Raw genomic sequence first — 20,079 nt, 5'->3', positions numbered from 1 at the left:
CACTCTTTTTTTGCTGAGGCAATCAGGGTTAAGTGATTTGCTTATGGTCACACAGCTGTTTGAGGCCACATTTGAACTCAGGTTTTCCTGAATTCAGGGCTAGTGCTCTATCCACTACACCAAGGAGCTGCCCCAAAAACCACTCTATAAAATGGTCCTGAGGTCCTTCTCTTAGTATTCTATAGGAGACAGACAATATTCTTTCAGTTCATTTCTAAAGCAATAGTAGGTAAATGTTTTGCATAATCACCTGGAGCATTTCCAAGGGATTCTTATCTAATCTCTTCTCTATTTCTAATATCATTTGCTGCATATTCTGGATTTGTTGGGTCAGTTTGGTCTTCTCCTCCATTTCTTCCAGGTATTCTTTGGATTCCTTGTTTAGTATTTGGAGATAAAGAGCTTCTTCATCCCATAAGAATTGGTGAATTTTCTTATTTTCATTTCTAATTGACTCTTCAAGAACATAAGCAATCTCCTGTCCCAAAGGAAATTAGTAGGTTAAGCATAATCTTGAATAAAAAAATAATAATAATAATAATGAACTTGCAAGACTTGAAATTTTTATAGGGAACCCTGCTTACCTCAGATATCATTTAAATGGGAATAAAAGTATTTTAATTTCATAAAGCAATAAAAGGGTAAGGGAATAAAATAAGAAATTAGATATAGAAAGATGTGTAAATCAATTTGAATGGAACAAAGATGGATAGGATGGGGGAGCAAAGGACAAAGGAGGGATCGTTGGAGTAAGGGAGATGTTAGGTAATAGGAGGACAAGGTAGCAGGTAGAAATAAAATAGAGAAGTCACAAGGGATGGAAAGTAAGAGATATAAAAAAGAGATACAAGCACAAAATAAAGATCAAGAATAGAATTTGTTATATAAAAAAATGGTAATCATGATCACAAAGTTAAAGCTAAAATAGACTTAAACAAAAGAGAAAAATAAGAAAGCTATAATATATGTCAAGAACATCAATTAGTATGTAATGATGCATATAAATGTCAATGTGTATATATGTACATAATTACACATATCTAAGTATGTGTATGTGAAAATGTCTGGGTGTATAAAAATTTTTCTTAAGACCAAGATGGGAAAAAGGAGGAAAAAAATAAAAGTAAAAGATACACAGCAGACAATAAAAGAAAATTTACAAGGAAACAAGAAAAAATGTACAATTCTGAACACAATGTGTTGAACTTATATAGGCTTTCTTGACGTTGAAATATAATTCTTTATACTCTGAATCTTCTCATGTTCCACTGAGAACACAGCAATGTTATTTTTCTGTTCCTATTTGCTATTTAAGTTTAAAATTAATTAATAAAAATAAAGATAAAGGAAAGAAATGGAAAGTCTATGATGGAAAGGGTTAGTGACCAATATTTGTGCTTCTTATTAAATAGGATTGGTCATCTGAGAAGGTTAGATTATGATACCAGACAACTTTTCTGGCTACAGAATCTATGTCTTCCACTTCAGCCTTTCTTAGATATAGTGTTTCTCCAAGGACCTTCTCTAAAAGAGTAGTTAGTGATGGAATGATATTGTGTAAAGGAAAAAAAGATCAGAAATGTACTAGAAATCTTTTTATTACTAAAAATACCCAAATCTTGTCTGGAAACTTTCATGTATATAATCTGCCAGTTTACCTGAAACCAATGTTCTTCTACTATTATTAGGTTTCAAATTATTCCTCAAAAGAGTGACAGTATATTTCATCATTTGATCATTGATATAAAACTGTTCCGTGCATGAAAGAAAAAGGAAAAACACTATTGTCTCCCCATTTTCATTATTTACTCTTTTTTTAAGGGAGAAAAGCCTTCAAAGAACAATATATCTCATACCCTTTTCATCAAGAAAAGGATACTGACCCTAATATAAACTTCTTTTTCTCTCACAAATCTGAATGCAATATTAAATTGCTCCTGTTTTTCCTGTAATATATTCAATGTTGCTTGGAGTATCTCCTGCAAGTCAAACAAATATTTAGTCAAATCTCTGTTCTAGACCAAAAACACACATCTGTTTTAGAACTTCTGCTAGATTACCCCTTTAAGATTAAAATATGATTACCCCTTTAAGGATATCAATGGAACTTTTCCACTGGAACCTCATAATAAACAAAAGTTGGTGGTTATTCTTATCACTACCATTTTAAAGATGAGAACACTGAGACAAAAAGGATCTGGAAGGTCAGTAAAAATAAGGGAGTTGTATACAAATGTGAGGCCTCTAGATTTCCTTTGTACCCATTAGGTTGAATTACTTTTAAAATATGGCTAGAAAGATAATTGGATGAACAAGTACTATATCTCCTGTGGCAGGGATTGAGAGCGAGCAAACTACTCTTACTGTGCTTTCAGCAATAACTCTGTCCAAGGGAAGAATTCGGTGATCCTTGTGTTCTTGGGTAATTGAACAAGATTCACAGAGGAATTTTTGGTCTTCCTCACAGAAGAACTTCTCTTTTTCCCAATGTTGATCACAGGTGGCCAAGACCATCATGCTCTGAAGCAAATGAGGACTGATTATTTTGCCAGCCATAGAAAACTTCTCCAGATTTGGGCTGCGCACCAAATTGCTGATTTGGATGAGTTGTCTGCATTCTGGGCAGGAAAATGTGTCATCACCTTCCCACGTGCACTGGAGAAGACACTCTCTGCAAAAGCTATGGCTACATTTGGCAATCACTGGGTCAGTAAAATAATCCAGGCAGATGGAGCAAGTGAGCTCTTCCTTGAGCATTTCAACTAAGCTTTTAATATCCATGTTCCTAGACCTGTGGAGAAAGAGTGAGTGACAATTTTGACCATGGCATTGCTGTGTCATCCAAGGCATCTCAGAACTTTTCTATATGTTGTATTTCAGGGAATCAGAGGCAATAGAGGGTCTACAAAAGAGGTTGTCTCTTATCCATCACATATCCTGAGCAGATGCATCCTACATCCGAAATATGTCTGCTTTCAAATAAAACCAGGGAATCAAAAGTTGTGTAACTCAGAGATCCACATCAAGTCTATCTTATAGGCAAAATCCATAAAATGCCTATCTTACAGGGAGTCTCACCCCTACTCATCATGTAAAGACTAAAGAACAAATAGATATATTTGTATTAGATAAATTTGTTCCCAGGGAGCAGATCAGGGAAACATATACCCAGTGATGAAACTTAGCTCTCACCTATAAGGAACCTGGGTGATGGGGTATTGCTTTTTACTATTTCCAAAACTCCTCTTCTTCTTAAGCCACACTTCAGAGACAGCCTATTCTGAAGAATCATCTTTGATTCCTTTTAAATACTACTGAAAGTCTCTTATTAAGCCAAACTTACAACTTTTTTGAGTGGTTTAAGTATAACCAATCTCATTTTAAAAGCTCAGGAACAATCCTATTTCTTATCTAATATGACAATAAGGCAACAACAATGCCAACTCATCATCTCTGTACCCTTAAGTTCTCTCCCCACTACTCATAGCATCAACCCAAAGCACCTCTTTAATACAGATTTTTTTTTCTCTAATTCTCATTTTTGTCCCCTCTCAAATTTACTATTCTTTTTACTGGACTGAAATGACATTCCATAAAGTTTATGGAGAAGCATAAATATTTTCCCATGAGAAACTTACCTTTGATTCTGTTCTCCTCCAATATTACTTTCAGGATAAATAGGTCTAACTCTTTCCCTGGAGCTCTAGAAGAAAAAAGTCTTAAAAGAGTCAATTGTAAGACTAAGTTGCTGGACTCTTTTTATATGTCTTCCTTTGATTAGCTCCTCCTTCTACTCCACCCACAAAAGATGTCATTTCTGTGATTTGATTGTGCTTTTCACTTCTTATACCTGAATTGTCACTTTTGTTATTTTGAAGGGCAATGAGTTTCCATTCACTATGGTATTCTCACCTAAGCCTTTCAGACCACAGTAATATTGTCCCTCAATTCCTAGTGAAAATTACTTTTCATTCCTTCTTTCTCAGATATTCTTCTCAAGAGAGTTAGTAGTATCTCTTTTCCTTACACTCAGCCTGAAAAGTTTTTAGGTTACTGCTGTTAGAATATTTTGGGTTTTCCTTTACTCTGCCCAGAAAAAGTGAGAATTCCAATGTTCTCATAAATCTTCTAGCTTCTCTCTTTTTACTGAATTCTCATATTTGTCTTTTTCATAGAATGCTGGGCTTTAATTCTCAGTGGTGTTTACACATGAGGTCAGAGTTGTCTTGCTTTTAAATTCATCAGGTGTGACTACTAGGTGCAAAGTACTCATGTTTCATTGTACATGTTGTTGACAATAAGAATGGTATTTTAAAATGTCTCCTTTGATGGCATGGCTTTCTGGGGAGAAGCTAAAGTGGGTCTACAGAAGAACAAGAGCATACAAAAAGAAGGTAGAAAAAATTTATTTTGAGAAATGTGTTGCTTCAGATTCCTACTTCTCCTTCCTCAAACTATCCTATTCTTTGCTCCCAAATGTCATATTTAAGATTATATATTAATAAAGCGATTTTGTGTAGATTTCTCATTTTCCTTGACTTACTGAAAATTCCTTGTGGCCAGTAAGATGCTATCAATCATGTCCTAGCATTTTTTGTTCAAGAGATGGAACTTGGGGGTGAAGCCAAGATGGCTGAGAGTAGACAAGTCTACTTTTTTTGAGCTCTTCCTAGATTCCCTCAGAACAACAACATATCAAGGCTCTAAAATGATTTTAGACTGACAGAATCCTCAAATAATTGGAGTGCAACAAATTTCTAGCAGAAGATATTTTGGAAGAACTTCTGGAAATGTCTTTCTCAAGCAAGAAGGGGGGACCTAGCCCATTGCAGGTATAGACCAGGAAGGCCCAAGGTGGAGAGGCCTCCTTCTCAGGGGAATTTAGTGGAAGGCTTCCTGCCAAAATATAGCAGTTTGGGCTATTCTTCCCTGGTTCAGAAGCAAGGGAATCACCAGACTAGCTGTGAGACCTCCAGTGCAACTACAGAAGCCAAATAGTGAGCTCCTGAGCCCCAGATTATTGAGGAGGATTTGGCCACACCCATCAAGCAAAGGAAGGAAACTCACAGCTTCAGTCCCAGGGCAGCATAAAACCCCTGCCACTATAGAAGAAGCTAGGGATAATCTCCCCTTTGCCCTAGAAGCAGACCTCAACCTTTAAAAATGAGCAAAAGAGCAAAAAGAGCTTTGACCACAGATAACTATTATGGAGATAGGGAAGAACAGACCTCAAACTCTGAGCACAATAAAGGCAAAACTCCCCCAGATGAAACTTCAAAGAGTGATATGAGTTGGTCTATATCTCAAATTGCTCTCTTGGAAGAATTCAATAAAGATCTTAAAACAGAAGAAAAATGGGGAAGGAAACAAGAGTTTTGCAGGAAAGTTGGAAAAGGAAATATAGAAATTATTTGAAAACAAATATCTCCTTTAAAAATAGATTTGGCAAGTGGAAAAAACTCCTCAAACAACAAAATTGGTGAAATGGAAAAAGAGAACAACTATGCAAAAATAAAATTAGTGAAATAGAAAAAAAAATCAATGAATAAACAACTCATTTAAAAGTTCAATTGGCCAAATGCAAAAGGAGGTTAAAAAAAGGCTCACTGAAGAAAATTCACTAAAAATTAGAATTGAACAAATGGAAGTCAATGATTCAATAAAATATGAAGAATCAAACAAAACCAAAGAAGAAGAAAATATGTCAACATAAAAACAACTGTCCTGGAAAATAGATTCAGGGGAGAATTATTAAACTACCTGAAAACCAGGATGAACAAAAAGAGGCTAAACAACATCTTTCAAGAAATCATCAAGGAAAATTGGCCTGATGCCCTAGGTCCAAAGGGCAAAGTAGCCATTGAGGGGCAACTAGATGGTGAAATGAATATAGCACCATCCCTGAAGTCAGGATGACCTGAATTCAAATCTGGGCTCATACACTTAACACTTCCTCATGTGTGTGTGTGACCTCAAGCAAATCACTTAACCCCAATTGCCTGAGCAAAATAAATAAATAAATAAATAAAATAAAAAAACAAAATAAATAGCCATTGAAAGAATCTACCAATAACCTCCTGAAAAAGACTGCAAAACAAAAACCACAAAGAATATTGGGGCTAAATTTCAGAATTCTCAGATGAAAGAGAAAATATTGTAAGCAGCCAGAAAGAGAAAATTAAAATATCAAGAAGCCACAATCAGGATTACCCAGGTTATAGCAGCTTCCACTTTAAAGGACCGAAGGCCTGGGTTATGATATTCTGTAGGACAAAGAAGCTTAGACTGCAATCAAGAATCAATTATACAGAAAAATTATGCATTATATTTCAGAGAAAAAAAATGGATATTCAATGAAATAAGGAACTTTTAATTCTTTTTTTATTGAGACCCCAGCTAAACATCTTCAAATACAGAACCCAAATAAGAAAGGAAAAAGGAAAGAATAAAAAACTATGCTTTTAAAAAAGTTAAAATGTGTACATCACTAAATGGGAAGATAACTTTGTCACTTGAGAATTGTACCTTTGGTAATGGTATACTTAAAGGGTGTAGGTATAATTTGACTTTGTTGTGATGATATGAAAAAGAAAGCAGGGGGAAGGAAGAGATTGTACTTGAAGAAGAGGAAGAATCTAGAAGGCCACTAACACTGTGGGAACTCTTGGTATTTATAAGACCCTTAAGCCCAGAAGGAACCTACTGACAATGTCTGGTTGGCTCTCATCTCCCTTTGGGGGCATCTCAGCATTCCTGAAAAGTCAGGGGGGTTTGACAACCTGTGGTCTACTTGAAGCAGACATATATGCAATAAGGGATTTACATAATTATATCAAGGAGCTTATAGTTAGTGCATGCTCAGCATGCTGTGGTGATGTAGTCATACTATACTTAGCACATGCTCAGTGTGTTGTGGTGATATAATTATACTATAGTTGGCACATGCTCAGTGTGCTGTGGTGATGTAATTGTACTAAGGTATTTAAGGCTGACAGAACTTGAAATAAACAGACTCCATATTTGACCATCCATGTGGGTCCCTGCATCCACTCCTCTTCTAAGATCAAAGGCTTGGGGCTGGTACCAAGATCCTCCAGAGAGCTAGTCATGATAGTACAGAAAGGGGAGGTAAAACAGGGTAAATTACATCACATGAACAGGCAAAACAGATGTACTTCCTTGAGGGAAAAAAGAAAGAGGAATTATTGTTTGAATTTTAATCTCCATCAACTATGGCTCAAAGAGAGAATATCAGATATATTTAGATCAATAGAAAAACTTGTCTCACCCAATAGGGAAGTAGGAGGGGAAAGGAAAAGAGAAAGGGGGAGGCTAACAGAAGGGAGAACAGAAGTAGAAGGGGAAAAGGATAAGAAAGGGGGAGAGCCTTTAAAAGGAGAGGGCAGATTGAGGGAGGTGGTGGTAGCAAAACACTTTTGAGGAGGGAAAGGGAGAAAGAAAAAAATATAATTCAAGGAAAATAAGATGGTTGTTAATACAGAGTTAGTAATTTTAATTGTGATTAGGAATGGGATGAATTCTCCCATAAAATGGGAGTGGATACATGTTGTTCACAAGAAACACATTTAAATCAGAGAGACACATACAGAATAAAGGTAGAAAGCAGAACACAATCTATTTTGTTTCAGCTGAAGTCATAAAAGCAGGGGTAGTGATCCTGATCTCAGATCAAGCAACAACAAAAATAGATCTAATTAAAAAGAGATAAGGAAGGATGTAATGACAACATTAGTACCCTGGATACATTAGAATCAGCTAGAGTCAAGATAAGCAAAAGTCTTTATTCTTATTCTTTTGGGATCCCTATCAGGAGATTAGATGTAGGAATCTCCACACCTCCTTTCTCTCTCTCTCCACCTCCAAAGAATGATCCTGCTTATTCTACTCTACCCTCTGATTCCTCTCAAACTTCTCTGTCTATACCCACAAATCAAGCCAGCACATAATAGTTGGGCAGGGTCATTCTCCAAGCATATGTTAATAGACTATTGTCCATTTGTTGTTAGCTTTAAGTGCTCAGTTATCTAAGTGCATCTGCTCAGTTCCAGCCCTTTACATCTCCTGCTTTCTTTTGTTTTAGAACACAGGTGATCACACCATCCCTGACTTCTCAGGGAGGTGAGACCCCCCCCAAAAGGAGGTGATCACGTCCCCTCTGACTTCTCAGGAAGGGAGGTGAAAGCACTAAAAAGGAGATAATCACCCCCCCAACATCTCAGGAAGGGAGATGAAAAGTACCAAAGGGAAGTGGGGATTGCTAGCGGGTTTCTGGGCTGAAGGGTCTCATTAGAAACAGGTATGCACAAACGTATCAGCATGGGAGGTATTACACAAGCACTTAGCAATTACCAAGAGGCTCTTAGTGATGACTCTCCCCACAGTCAGTACAGGCTCAATGTGGTGTAACAAACATGAATTGTACATGCAAGTAGTGATATAACAAACAATATAAATCAACATGATGTTGTAAAAGATTTCCAGAAGTCCTAGAAGAAGGGCATGTAAACATCAGTAACACATACTCCTCCTTCAGCAGCAAAGAGATAGTCCAAAATCAATCTATTGTCCATTGCTTCATGTCTCAGAGAATCCAATGATTCCTGAGGGTTTTCAAGTCCTACAACAGTCCAATCATTCCTGAGAGTATTGAAGTCCAAAAATTTTTGATGTCCTCGAGTCAAACATCATAACTGCCAGGCTCTTTCAGTGGTGGGCACAGTCAGCAATGGAACTACCCGATGCTTCTTGGGTTTTCTCCTTTAATTCAAGGGTCTGCTCCATCTCTCTCTGATGGACAAGGCAAATACAGCTCATCAGCACCCATCTGATTCCTTCCCCATCTGTGGAGATAGTAGCAAAGTTAACCTATCTGGTCCCTTCCATTCACCACTTTCTGGGTCTCTCCACGTCACCTGGCAATGATCTAAAGACAGTGAAGCTGCTCGCACTGGACACTGCCCTTCTGGTAGATTATAAAACCTGTCTGCTGGAGCCAGTGCATTTTTGTCAAAAATCAAGAAGTTAATAGTATAAAGAACTAGATTTAGAAGTTCTCTAGGGTTACCCGTGACTCCCACTTTCTTTTGTTTTTGGAGGAGCATCTTAATGTCTCTGTTTCTCCTCTCTACTACTGCCTGTCCTTGAGGATTAAAGGGTAGTGTGTAAAATCTTATACTATGCACAAAAGTGTGCAAAATACTTAGAAGTATATGCAGGTCCATTGTCTGTTTTTATTGCTTATGGCACACCCATAATTGCAAATGCTTGTATAAGGAATTCAGTGACCACTTGAGCTGTCTCTTTTGCTGCTAGAATTGCAAAAGTGAATCCTGAAAAGGTGTCTACCACAACATGGATAAGACAGACAACCAAAAGATTTATAATGGGTCACATCCATTTGCCAAATTTCATTAGGTCTCAAACCATGAGGGTTATTCCCTGTAGGGAGTATAGGAGCATGGACAGGAAGGCAAGCTGGACAAGCTTTTACTATGTTCCTAGCTTCTTCTCTTGTAATTTCAAATTGTAAATGTAAAACTCAAGCAGCCTGACAATATTTAAAATGAGATTCTTGGGCTTCTTGAAATAAATGAGTATTGGCTAACATAGTAAGAAATCTATCTGCCTTTGAATTACCATCAAAAATAGGACCTGGACTCTAACCCCCAACTCCCGACTCCCAACTCCTGACTCTAACCCTAAATGCCTCCCAACTCTATCAAGTCCATATAAATCTTACTTGGATGCTTTCCTACTTGCTCTTGAAATTGCTTAAAGAGCTGATATATATTGGAGACTACAAATTTTATTTGGGCTGTGGCAATTCTTTGTACCACACCTACTGAATAGGCTGAATCAGATATTATATTTATGTCTCCTGGATAATAAGCAAGAGCTAGAATGATTGCATACAATTCATTCTGCTGAATGTATTGAAAAGGACTTCTCACTGCTCTCTTTATAGTTAAATCACGAAACCATACAATGCAAATAGTATGTTTGGATGCATCTGTAAAGATAGTTGGTCCTTTAAGAGGAACTTTAGTAACCTTTTCTTCAAAAATCCATTGTTAATTATGTAATAGTCTAGTTATCTTTAATGGAGATCCATGTGTAAAATTTGGAGCCATGGCTAATAAAATGAGATGGTTTCACAGCACACATTAACTTGTGCATTAGTATAAAAGGTGTATATCTTGTCAGTTCTTATCCCAGATAATTGTACTGCTCACTTAATGGCCTTTAATAAAATTCTAGCCACAAGTACTGGATAAGGAGTAAGGCTTTGTTCTGCTTGTGCTGGGAGATTCACCCACTCTATCACACTGTCTCCTTGATGAAGGACTGCTGTGGGTGCCTCTTGTGTAGCAAAAACTGATATTTCCAAGGGTTTTTGAGTGATTCTTTCAACCACATTGGATAAAGCCAGTTCAACTTCTCTCAAAACCTCTTGAGCTTCTTTTGTAAGCTGGCGTGGTGAACTTAAAGCACTGTCTCCTTTTAAAATATCATATAATGATTGCAATTGATAGATAGTCAAGCCTAACATTGGACACATTCATTGGATATCTCCTATCAATTTCTGGAAGTCATTTAATGTATTTAGTTTCTCTGTTCTTAAAGAGAGTTTTTGTACTGTAAGCACCTTAGGGTATACTTCATATCCTAAATATTGAAAAGGAGAGTGTCTTTGAATTTTTTCTAGAGCTATGTGCAATTTATAATTCCTTAGTGCTTCTAACATTTGTTCCTCAGATGCACATCCCAATATATCATCCATTACTTTTGGAAATGCTTTTCTTACTGGAGTAAGAGCAGCAGCAATATACATTTGACACATAGTAGGGCTGTTTTTCATTCCCTGTGGCAAAACTGTCCATTCATATCTTTTATAAGGCTCAGCTAAGTTAACGCTGGGCACTGAAAAGGCAAATCTTTTCATATCCTCCTTATCTACAAGGATAGAATAGAAACAATTCTTAATGTCTATAACCCAAAGAGGCCATTCTCTAGGCAATTGAGTAGGTGATGGAAGTCCAGGTTGAAGAGTTCCCATAGGAATGCCTACCATCTAGGGGAGGGGGTGGAGGGAAAGGGGAAAATTTGGAACAGAAGGGAGTACAAGGGATAATGTTGTAAAAAAAAAAAAAATTACCTATGCATATGTACTGTCAAAAAGATGTTATAGATACATGCCTGGGACTTCCGGCAAAGATGGCGGCGTGGAGGCAGACAGCTGCTTGAGCTCCTCATTTTCTCTCAGAACTTACTTCATGACAAGCCTCAGACTTAATGCTTGACCCAGAAAGAAATCCACAAATAATCACCAAGAGAAGACATCCTTGAAAGTCTCCAGAAAAGGTCTGTGTTTGCTCAGGGGAGGGTCAATCAGACTGGGTGCAGACTGAGGGCAAGCAGCCAGAGCAAGACAGGCAGCTCACACAGCTCAGACCGGAGGAGGAGGGGTACGATCTCTGCCGTTTCTGTGAAAGGGCTTTTTCCCCAGTGTGGATGCTCCGTCTTGGCAGCAAGCCAGGAGCAGCAGAGAGGGTGTAAACACTGGAGGTGAAGATTAAAACCCTGGAAAGCCAGCGTCTCTCAGAGCCCGGCCACCCCCAAGCCCCACCTGGACTGACTCGGTGCGTTCTCGGAGCCTCAGAGCCCAGACTCAGTACAGTCATTGCTGTTCTGTTAGTGGCTCTCTGCTGCCCTACCCCCAGTCTGTAGAGGAAGCCCATTAATACCATCCAGCCCCATCCCCCGCAAAACAGACCAATTGTTTCTCTTGTCAGTTTGTTTTCTTTGATTCCTGCTCTGACAAAATGAACAAAAAATTCAAAAGGGCTCTAACCATTGACAGCTTCTGTGTGGAGAGGGAGCAGACTTCAAATGCTGAGGAGACTAGGAACAGAATGTCCCCAGATGTATTCCTTGGAAGGGATATAAGCTGCTCCTCAATACAAAAGAACCTCATAGAGGAAATCAAAAAGGCCCTCACAAGAGAGCTGGAAGAGAAATGGGAAAAGGAAAGGGAAGCTTGGCAAGAGAGCCTGGAGAAGTCATCCCATGCATTCAAAGACAGAGTGGATAAAGAAATCAAATCATTGAGAAACAAGATTAGTGAGCTGGAAAAGGTAAACAACTCCAAGGAAAACAGGATTAGTGAGCTGGAAAAAGAAATCAGCTCTCTAAAAAATAAAGTGGATAAAATGGAAAAAAATTCCATAGAAGATAAAAACTCAATTGGACAATTACAAAGAGATATAAAAAAAGTGAGTGAAGAAAATACATCATTGAAAATTAGACTCGAACAAGTAGAAATGAATGACTCAAGGAGAAACCAAGAGGGAGTCAAGCAAAACCAGAGAAATAAAACAATTGAAAAGAATGTCAAGTACCTTACCAGAAAGACAACAGACCTGGAAAACAGATCCAGGAGAGACAATTTGAGAATAATTGGACTCCCTGAAAAATGGGAGGAAAAAAGAGCTTGGACACCATTTTCGAGGAAATTATCAAAGAGAACTGCCCAGACGTTCTGGAAACAGAGGGTAAAATAGACATTGAAAAAATTCATCGATCACCTACTGAAAGGGATCCTAAAATCAAAATGCCAAGAAATATAGTGGCCAAGTTCAAGAACCATCAGACAAAGGAAAATATATTGGAAGCTGCTAGAAAAAAAGCAATTCAGATATGGAGGATCCACAATAAGGATAACTCAGGATTTAGCAGCGTCCACATTAAAAGAACGAAGGGCCTGGAACATGATATTCCGAAAGGCTAAGGAACTTGGTATGCAGCCAAGAATAACTTACCCAGCAAGAATGAGCATCGTTTTCCAGGGAAGAAGATGGACATTTAATGAAATAAATGAATTCCATCTATTTTTGATGAAAAAAACAGACCTACATAAAAGGTTTGATCTTCAAATACAGATCTATATGTTTAGCATTGCTATTACTTTATTATTTATGATATTCTTTAGATTTATTTTTGTTGTTGCTTGATCTGAGATCAGGATCACTAACCCTGCTTTTATAACTTCAGCTGAAACAAAATAGATTTTGTTCCAACTTTTTACCTTTACTCTGTATGTATCAATCTGATTTAAATGTGTTTTTTGTAAACAACATATTGTAGGATTCTCTTCTTTAATTCAGTTTGCTATCTACTTGCATTTCATGGGATAATTCATCCCATTCATACTCACAACTGAAATTACTAACTATGTATTTCCAACAATCTTATTTTCCTTGAGTTATAATTTTCTCTTTCCTTTCCCCCATTCCCTCCTCACCAGTGTTTTGCTTCTAACAACTACCTCCCTCAATTTGTTCTCTCTGTTTAAAGCCCTTCACTCTTTCTTATCCCTTTCCTCTTCTACTTCTATTATCCCTTTTGTTAGCCTCCCCCTTTCTCTTTTACTTTTCCCTCCTATATCCCTATTGCATGAGGCAAGATTATCTATTAATCTAAATATGTCTGATATTCTCTCTTTGAGACATAGCTGATGAGATTGAAGTTCAGACAATGCTCATTCCTCTTTCTTTTTTCCCTCAAAATATTACATCTTTTTGCCTGTTCATGTGATGTAATTTACCCCATTTTACCTCCCCTTTCTGTACTGTCCAGACTAGCTCTCTGGAGGATGTATCAGCCCAAGTCTTTGTCTCAGAAGAGGAGTGATGATGCAGAGACCCACATGGATGGTCAAATATGGAGTCTGTTTATTTCAAGTTCTGTCAGCCTAAAATACCTTAGTATAATAACATCACCACAGCACACTGAGCATGTGCTAAGTATAATACCATGACATGAATCCAGAACTCAGAGCATGTGCTAACTATAAGCACTTTGTAATTATTGTGTAAATCACTCTTTATTGCAAGTATCTCTTCTTTAAGTAGAATACAGTTTGTCAAACCCCCTTGACTTCCCAGGAAGGCTGAGAAGCCCCCAAGGGGAGATAAGAGCCCAACCAGATATTGTCAGTAGGTTCCCTGTAGGCTGAAGCTTTTTATACCACACCAAGAGTTCCTTCACTGTCTATGGCCCTCTACATCTTTCTTCTCCTTCAAGTAGAATTCCCTTCCTTCCTTGTACATTCTTTTTTATATCATCACAATAAAGTCAAATTATACCTACATCCTCTAAGTATACCTTTACCAAAGATACAATTCTCAAGTGGTAATGTTATCACCTCCCATTTAGCAATATACAAAATTTAATCTTTTAAAAAGCATATTTTTTACTCTTTTTACTTTCTTATTTGAGTACTGTATTTCAAGACATTTAGCTGTGATCTTTTAATAAAAAAGAATTGAATATTCCCTATTTCATTGAATGTCCATCTTTTTTCTTGATTTCAGTCCAAGCTTCTTTGTCTTCCAGAATATCATATCCTAGGCCCTTCAGTCCTTTTAAGTGGAAGCTGCTATAACCTGAATAATCCTGATTGTGGTTTCTCAATATTTTAATTGTCTCTTTCTGTCTGCTTGCAGTATTTTCTCTTTTATCCAAAATCTGAAATTTAGCCACAGTATTACTTGTGGTTTTCATTTTGCTGTTTCTTTCAGGAGGTAATTGGTAGATTCTTTCAATGGCTTTTTTTTTCTTCCTGAGGCAATTGAGATTAAGTGACTTGCTTAAGAACATCCAGCTAAGAAGTGTTAAGTGTCTGAGACCACATTTGAACTCAGGTTCTCCTGAATTTAGGGATGGTGCTCTATCCACTGTGCCACCTATGTGCCCCTCAATGGCTGTTTTACCCTCTGCTTCTATGACATCAGGCCAGTTATCCTTAATGATTTTCTGAAAGATATTGTCTAGGCTCTTTCTATTCATCGTGGTTTTCAAGTAGTCTAATAATTCTCTCCTGGATCTATTTTCCAGGTCAGTTGTTTTTCTGTTGACATATTTTCTTATTCTTCTTCTTTGTTGTCTTCTTTTGTTTGATTGATTCTTCATGTCTTATTGAATCATTCACTTCCATATGTTCAATTCTAATTTTTAATGAATTTTCCTCAGCTTTTTTTCAACTTCCTTTTCCATTTGGCCAATTGAACTTTTAAATGAGTTGTTTTGTTCATTGTATTTTTTTTCTATCTTATTACTTCTATTTTTTACATAGTTGTACTCTTTTCCCATTTCACCAATTTTGACAGAAAAAATATAATAATGGGGGATTTTAATTTCATTTTATCAGAATTAGATAAATCAAGCCACAAAATAAACAAGAAAAAGTTAAGGAGGTAAAAAAGAACTTTAGAAAAGTTAGGTATGATAGTTAAGTATGATAGACTTTTGGAGAAAATTGAATGGGGACAGAAAAAAATGTCCTTTTTTTTTTCTCAGAAGTATGTGTAAACTACACAAAAATTGTCCACATATTAGAGCACAAAAACTTCAGAATCAAATGCAGAAAGGCAGATCATGATGCAATAAAACTATATGAAATAAAGGGCTAGAGAAAATAGACAAAAAATTAGTTGGAAACTAAATAATCTAAGATTTATTAAGAATTATCAATCAAGAGAATGACAACAAGGAGACAAAATACAGAAATTAATGGGATGCAGCCAATGCAGTTCTCAAGGGAGTTGTATATTTCTAGGTGCTTACTTGCATAAAATAAAGAGAAGATCAATGAATAAGACATGCAACTAAAAAAAGCTTGAAAAAGAGCAAATGAAAAATCCCCAATTAAATACCAAATTTGAAATTCTGAAAATAAGAGGGGAGATTCCCCAGGTTATTTTTACCTTCCGAATCCAATTCTTCCTTTGCAACAACAACAACAACAAAAGTTGGTTCTGCACATATATATTTTACCTAGGATATACTATAACATATTTAATATGTATGGGAATGTCTGCCATCTAGGGGAGGGGGTGAAGGGAAGGAGGGGAAAAATTCAGAACAGAAGGGAGTACAAGGGATAATGTTGTAAAAAATTACCTTATGCATATGTACTGTCAAAAAATATTTTAATTTTAAAATTAATTTTAAAATAAAATAAATAAAAGGGGAGATTAATAAAATTGAAAGCAAGAAAATTATACACACTTATAAACAAAAGAGTTGACTTTATGAAAAAGAAACTAGATCAAATTTTAGTTAAATTAAATAGAAAAGGGAAAGAAGAAAATCAAATAGCCAGTATCAAAAATGAAAAGGATGAACTTATCACCAATGAAGAGTAAATTAAAGCAACAGTTAGATCTATTTACACAACTGTATGCCAATAAATCTGATGGTGTAAGTGAAATGGATGAATATTTACAAAAATATAGAATGCCCAGATTAACACAGGAGAAAATAAATTACTTAAATAATCCCATTTTAGGAAAAGAAAATTGAGCAAGCTATCAATCAGCTCCCTAAGAAAAAATTTCCAAGTCCAGATTGATTCACAAGTAAATTTTACCAAACATTTAATAAACAATTAACTACAAAACTATGCAAATTATTTGGGGAAAAAATAAGAAAAAGAGACCTACCAAATTCCTTTTATGACACAGATAAAACTATTGGAATATATAGGAAAAACTATATTGATATATCAATAATCCAACTAATAGAAGTCCTATGATTATCTAAATAGATGCAGAAGAAGCATTTGAAAAAAAACGAATACCTATTCCTATTAAAAACATTACAGAGCATAGGAATAAATGGAGTTTTCCTTAAAATGGTCATCTAAAACAATCAGTATGCATCATATTCAATGGAGATATACTAGAAACATTCCCAATAAGATCAGGTGAAACAAGATTGCACACTATCACCATATTATTCAATATTGTATTAAAAATGCTAGCTTTAGCATTGAGAAGAAAGTAAATTAAAGGCACTAGAATAGGTAATGAGGAAACTAAATTATCACTCTTTGAAAATGATGTGATAGTATATTTAAGGCATCAGAGAATCAACTAAAACACTACAAGAAACAATTAACAATTTTAGCAAAGTTGTAAAATACAAAATTATTCCACATAAATCATCAGCATTTCTGTTTGTCTGTTTGTTACCAACAAAGTCCAGCAGCAAGAGATACAGAGAAATTTCATTTTAAATAAATGTAGATAATAAAAATAATGTATTATAATTAAAAATGACAATTCTACCCAAATTAATCTACTTATTCAGTACCATACCAGTCAAACTGCCAAGAAATTAGATAGAAAAAATAATTACAAAGTTCCTCTGGAAGAACAAAAGGTCAAGAATTTTAAGGGAATTAATGTAAAAAAAAAAAAGAAAAAAGAAAGAAAGAAAGAAAGAAGAGAAGAGAAAAAAGAAAAAAAGAAAAGGAAAAAAATATAGATTAGCTGTACCAGGCCTAAAACTATATGATAAAATAGAGCTCATCAAAATCATTTGGTCCTGGCTAAGAAACAGAGTAGCTGATCAGTGGAATAGATTAGGTTCACAAGACACAATAGTCAATGATTGTAGTAATACAGTGTTTGAGAAACACAAAGACCCCAACTTTTTGGATAAGAACTTACTATTTATCAAAAATTGTTGGGCGAATTGGAAAATAGTAAGGCGGAAACTCGTCATTGACCAACACCTAACACCCTCTACCAAAATAAAATCAAAATGAGTTCATGATTTAGACTAAAGGGTGATATTATAAATAAATAAGGAGAACAAGGGACAGTATACCTCTCAGATCTGTGGAGAAGGAAGAGATTTGTGGTCAAAGAAGAACTAGAGAACATTATGAAATGCAAAATGGATAATTTTTATATTAAATTAAAAAGGGTTTGTACAAACAAAACCATTGCAGAGAAGATTAGAAAGGAAGCAGAAAACTGGGGGTGGGGGTGGGGAGAAGGATTTATATCCAAGGATTCTGATCAATTAATTAATGTAAGGTTATATCTTTTAATTTACATTTCTTTTGATTACATTTGAATTACATCCAAAAATTCTGAGAGCTGCTGGCTCTTGGTTATAGATTCAATGAACTCTGGGGAGTGCAAAGGGAAAAGGTTAAAAAGAGCATGAGCTGCAATTGCTTGGGCTTTCTCTTTTATTAGCATCCCTTTCCTGACTCTTCATTTAATCCAGATAACATGGAGCTAAGATAAAGGACAACAATTAGTACCTTTTATTTTCATTATTATTTGTTTCTCTGTTCTATCATCCAACATTACTTTATGTGTCTGTCTGTCTGTCTGTCTGTCTGTCTATCTAGATAGAGAGCTATCAAGATATCTAGTATCTATTGGATTGTTTGGGAGAGAGAGAATTATATCTTCATCAGTTCATTCTTTCTGGACAAACTATGAATTAATTGCATATTGACCTCCAGGAACCTGCATTTATCTGAAAGCATTCTCTTCCAATATGGGATCTAAAAGGAATATAGCCGAGGGCCATCATGCCCTGCTTGAACATGTATTTCTAGTTAAGAAGATTAGAACTGGAGAAATAGTCTAGACTGGTCAACTCTATAGCTGCCCATAGTAAAGCCCTCTCCTACTAGTCCTAAACTCCCTTGCAAGATTCATTCATTCAGTCCTATGAACAGTTGGTACCCCTTAAGAACCTCAGATCAGAAACAAAACAGAAGATAAGCAAGATTTGGATCAAAGGAAGAATGTAAACAAAAAAAAATATTAAAAGAAATGAAGAAGATAAAAGAGGAATTTTTTAAAGGGACAAAGAAGGGGAAAAGGGAAAGGAAGAAATGGGAAAAGAAAGGGAGAGGAAGAAATAGTGAAGAGGAGGGATATAGATATATGTGAGAATATATATTCTTCCAAATTTACTTAGTTTCTTTCCATGTGTATGGTTATGCCAAAATCGTAAGGCATTACGGATATTGTCAAAGAAGTACTTATGTTCACATTCTGAATCATTAAGGAAATAACACAATTTAGGGGAAATGTTTTTCAATTTATATTCTACACTGGATTGAGGAAGTTCTTTGATAAGGATAAGCCTTGGAAATAAGCATTGTTATCTTGAAAAGGAGCACATTCCATAGGGCAGAAGAAAAGTTTTTGCAGTTGTTAGCAGGTTATCCTTACAAATAAGGATTTATAAAAGAAAAGCTGGATTCAGATAGCTCTAGTTGTGAAAAAGAGTACAAGGGAGCAAGGCAGCTAGGTGGCACTAGCCCTGAAGTCAGGAGGACCTGAGCTCAAATCTGTCCTCATACACTTAACACTTCCTGGCTGTGTGACCCTGAGCAAGTCACTCAACCCCAGTTGCCTCAGTGGAAAAAGAACTATATATAAAGTGTGCTAGTTGCCAGTGTGCATTTTTGTGTATGGTGGGTAGAACATTCCATTCACTTATGGGAGGATATAGTTAACAACCATAACACAAGATGTGAACTTTGTAAGGAAAAATGTGAAAATTTATGTTGTAAGAAACATAATAATTCTCCTTTGACTCTGACAAAACACCAAAAAAAGTGTCATGAAAGGTTAGACATGACTTAAAACAAATTTTTTAAATGTATATAGACATATGTACATGTATACATACATTTGTGCATATGTACATTTTCTATACATATTCATACACATATATAGAGAGAAATTATATGTATATGTAGGTAGGTGTAAAGATATATGTATGATATGTATCTGACTTAGAAATAGTGTTTGTATGTAACATCCATTTTAATTTTCTATAAGAAAATAATAAATCCGCATGTATGGATTGACTTTGTAAAATATTGTGGAAGTTCTCAGTGAAGAATCAGTGAGGTGAGGAACAGTATAAACAAGAAAGTTTTTATTTTCATTGGTTTTCTAACTTTATTGATCATTTCCTCATAAGGTCAAATGAGTAAAGTCATTTTCCATCTCATTTTTTAGTCACTTATTATTGAGAGTCTCCATAGTAATTAGAATTAACTACCATTTCCTGATTTCTTCAGGGACCTTTAGGAATGTTTTCTTCATAAGGGCAGCAAGGAGAAAAGCAAGGACAAAGAGGTCCTTGAAAGGGTAGGTTTAGGAGGTTTAGGATAGTAGATTGTTCTGAGACATCATAAAATGTTCTATGTCCCTATTCATAATCAAGAAAAAT

At 35.9% G+C, this 20,079-nt stretch overlaps 1 protein-coding gene across 1 annotated transcript; it reads right to left on the bottom strand.

Moving 5' to 3' along the window:
• Window positions 1-214: 214 nt before the first annotated feature.
• LOC141547274 (E3 ubiquitin-protein ligase TRIM17-like) lies at window positions 215-3,694 on the bottom strand. The gene is made up of 4 exons (XM_074275751.1): window positions 3,639-3,694; window positions 2,365-2,791; window positions 1,884-1,979; window positions 215-478 (listed from the first exon to the last, which is right to left on the bottom strand). Exons 2-4 carry the CDS (start codon window positions 2,779-2,781, stop codon window positions 215-217), a joined length of 777 nt encoding a protein of 258 aa, XP_074131852.1. The 5' UTR covers window positions 2,782-2,791; window positions 3,639-3,694.
• Window positions 3,695-20,079: the final 16,385 nt, after the last annotated feature.

The sequence above is a fragment of the Sminthopsis crassicaudata genome, chromosome 6 (assembly GCF_048593235.1).
Source record: "Sminthopsis crassicaudata isolate SCR6 chromosome 6, ASM4859323v1, whole genome shotgun sequence".
In the NCBI taxonomy this organism is placed as follows: Eukaryota; Metazoa; Chordata; class Mammalia; order Dasyuromorphia; family Dasyuridae; genus Sminthopsis; species Sminthopsis crassicaudata.
This window is presented reverse-complemented; position numbering and strand designations above follow the sequence as displayed.

Bases quoted from the DNA above. Each gene is read 5' to 3' on its own strand.
- LOC141547274 (XM_074275751.1), bottom strand. From the start codon at position 2,781: ATGGATATTAAAAGCTTAGTTGAAATGCTCAAGGAAGAGCTCACTTGC. The intron at 1,980-2,364 runs GTAAGAGTAGTT...TTTGACTTGCAG, and splicing joins GAGTTATTGCTGAAAGCACA to GAGATACTCCAAGCAACATT. The intron at 479-1,883 runs GTCAGTATCCTT...CCTTTGGGACAG, and splicing joins AAAAAGAAGTTTATATTAGG to GAGATTGCTTATGTTCTTGA.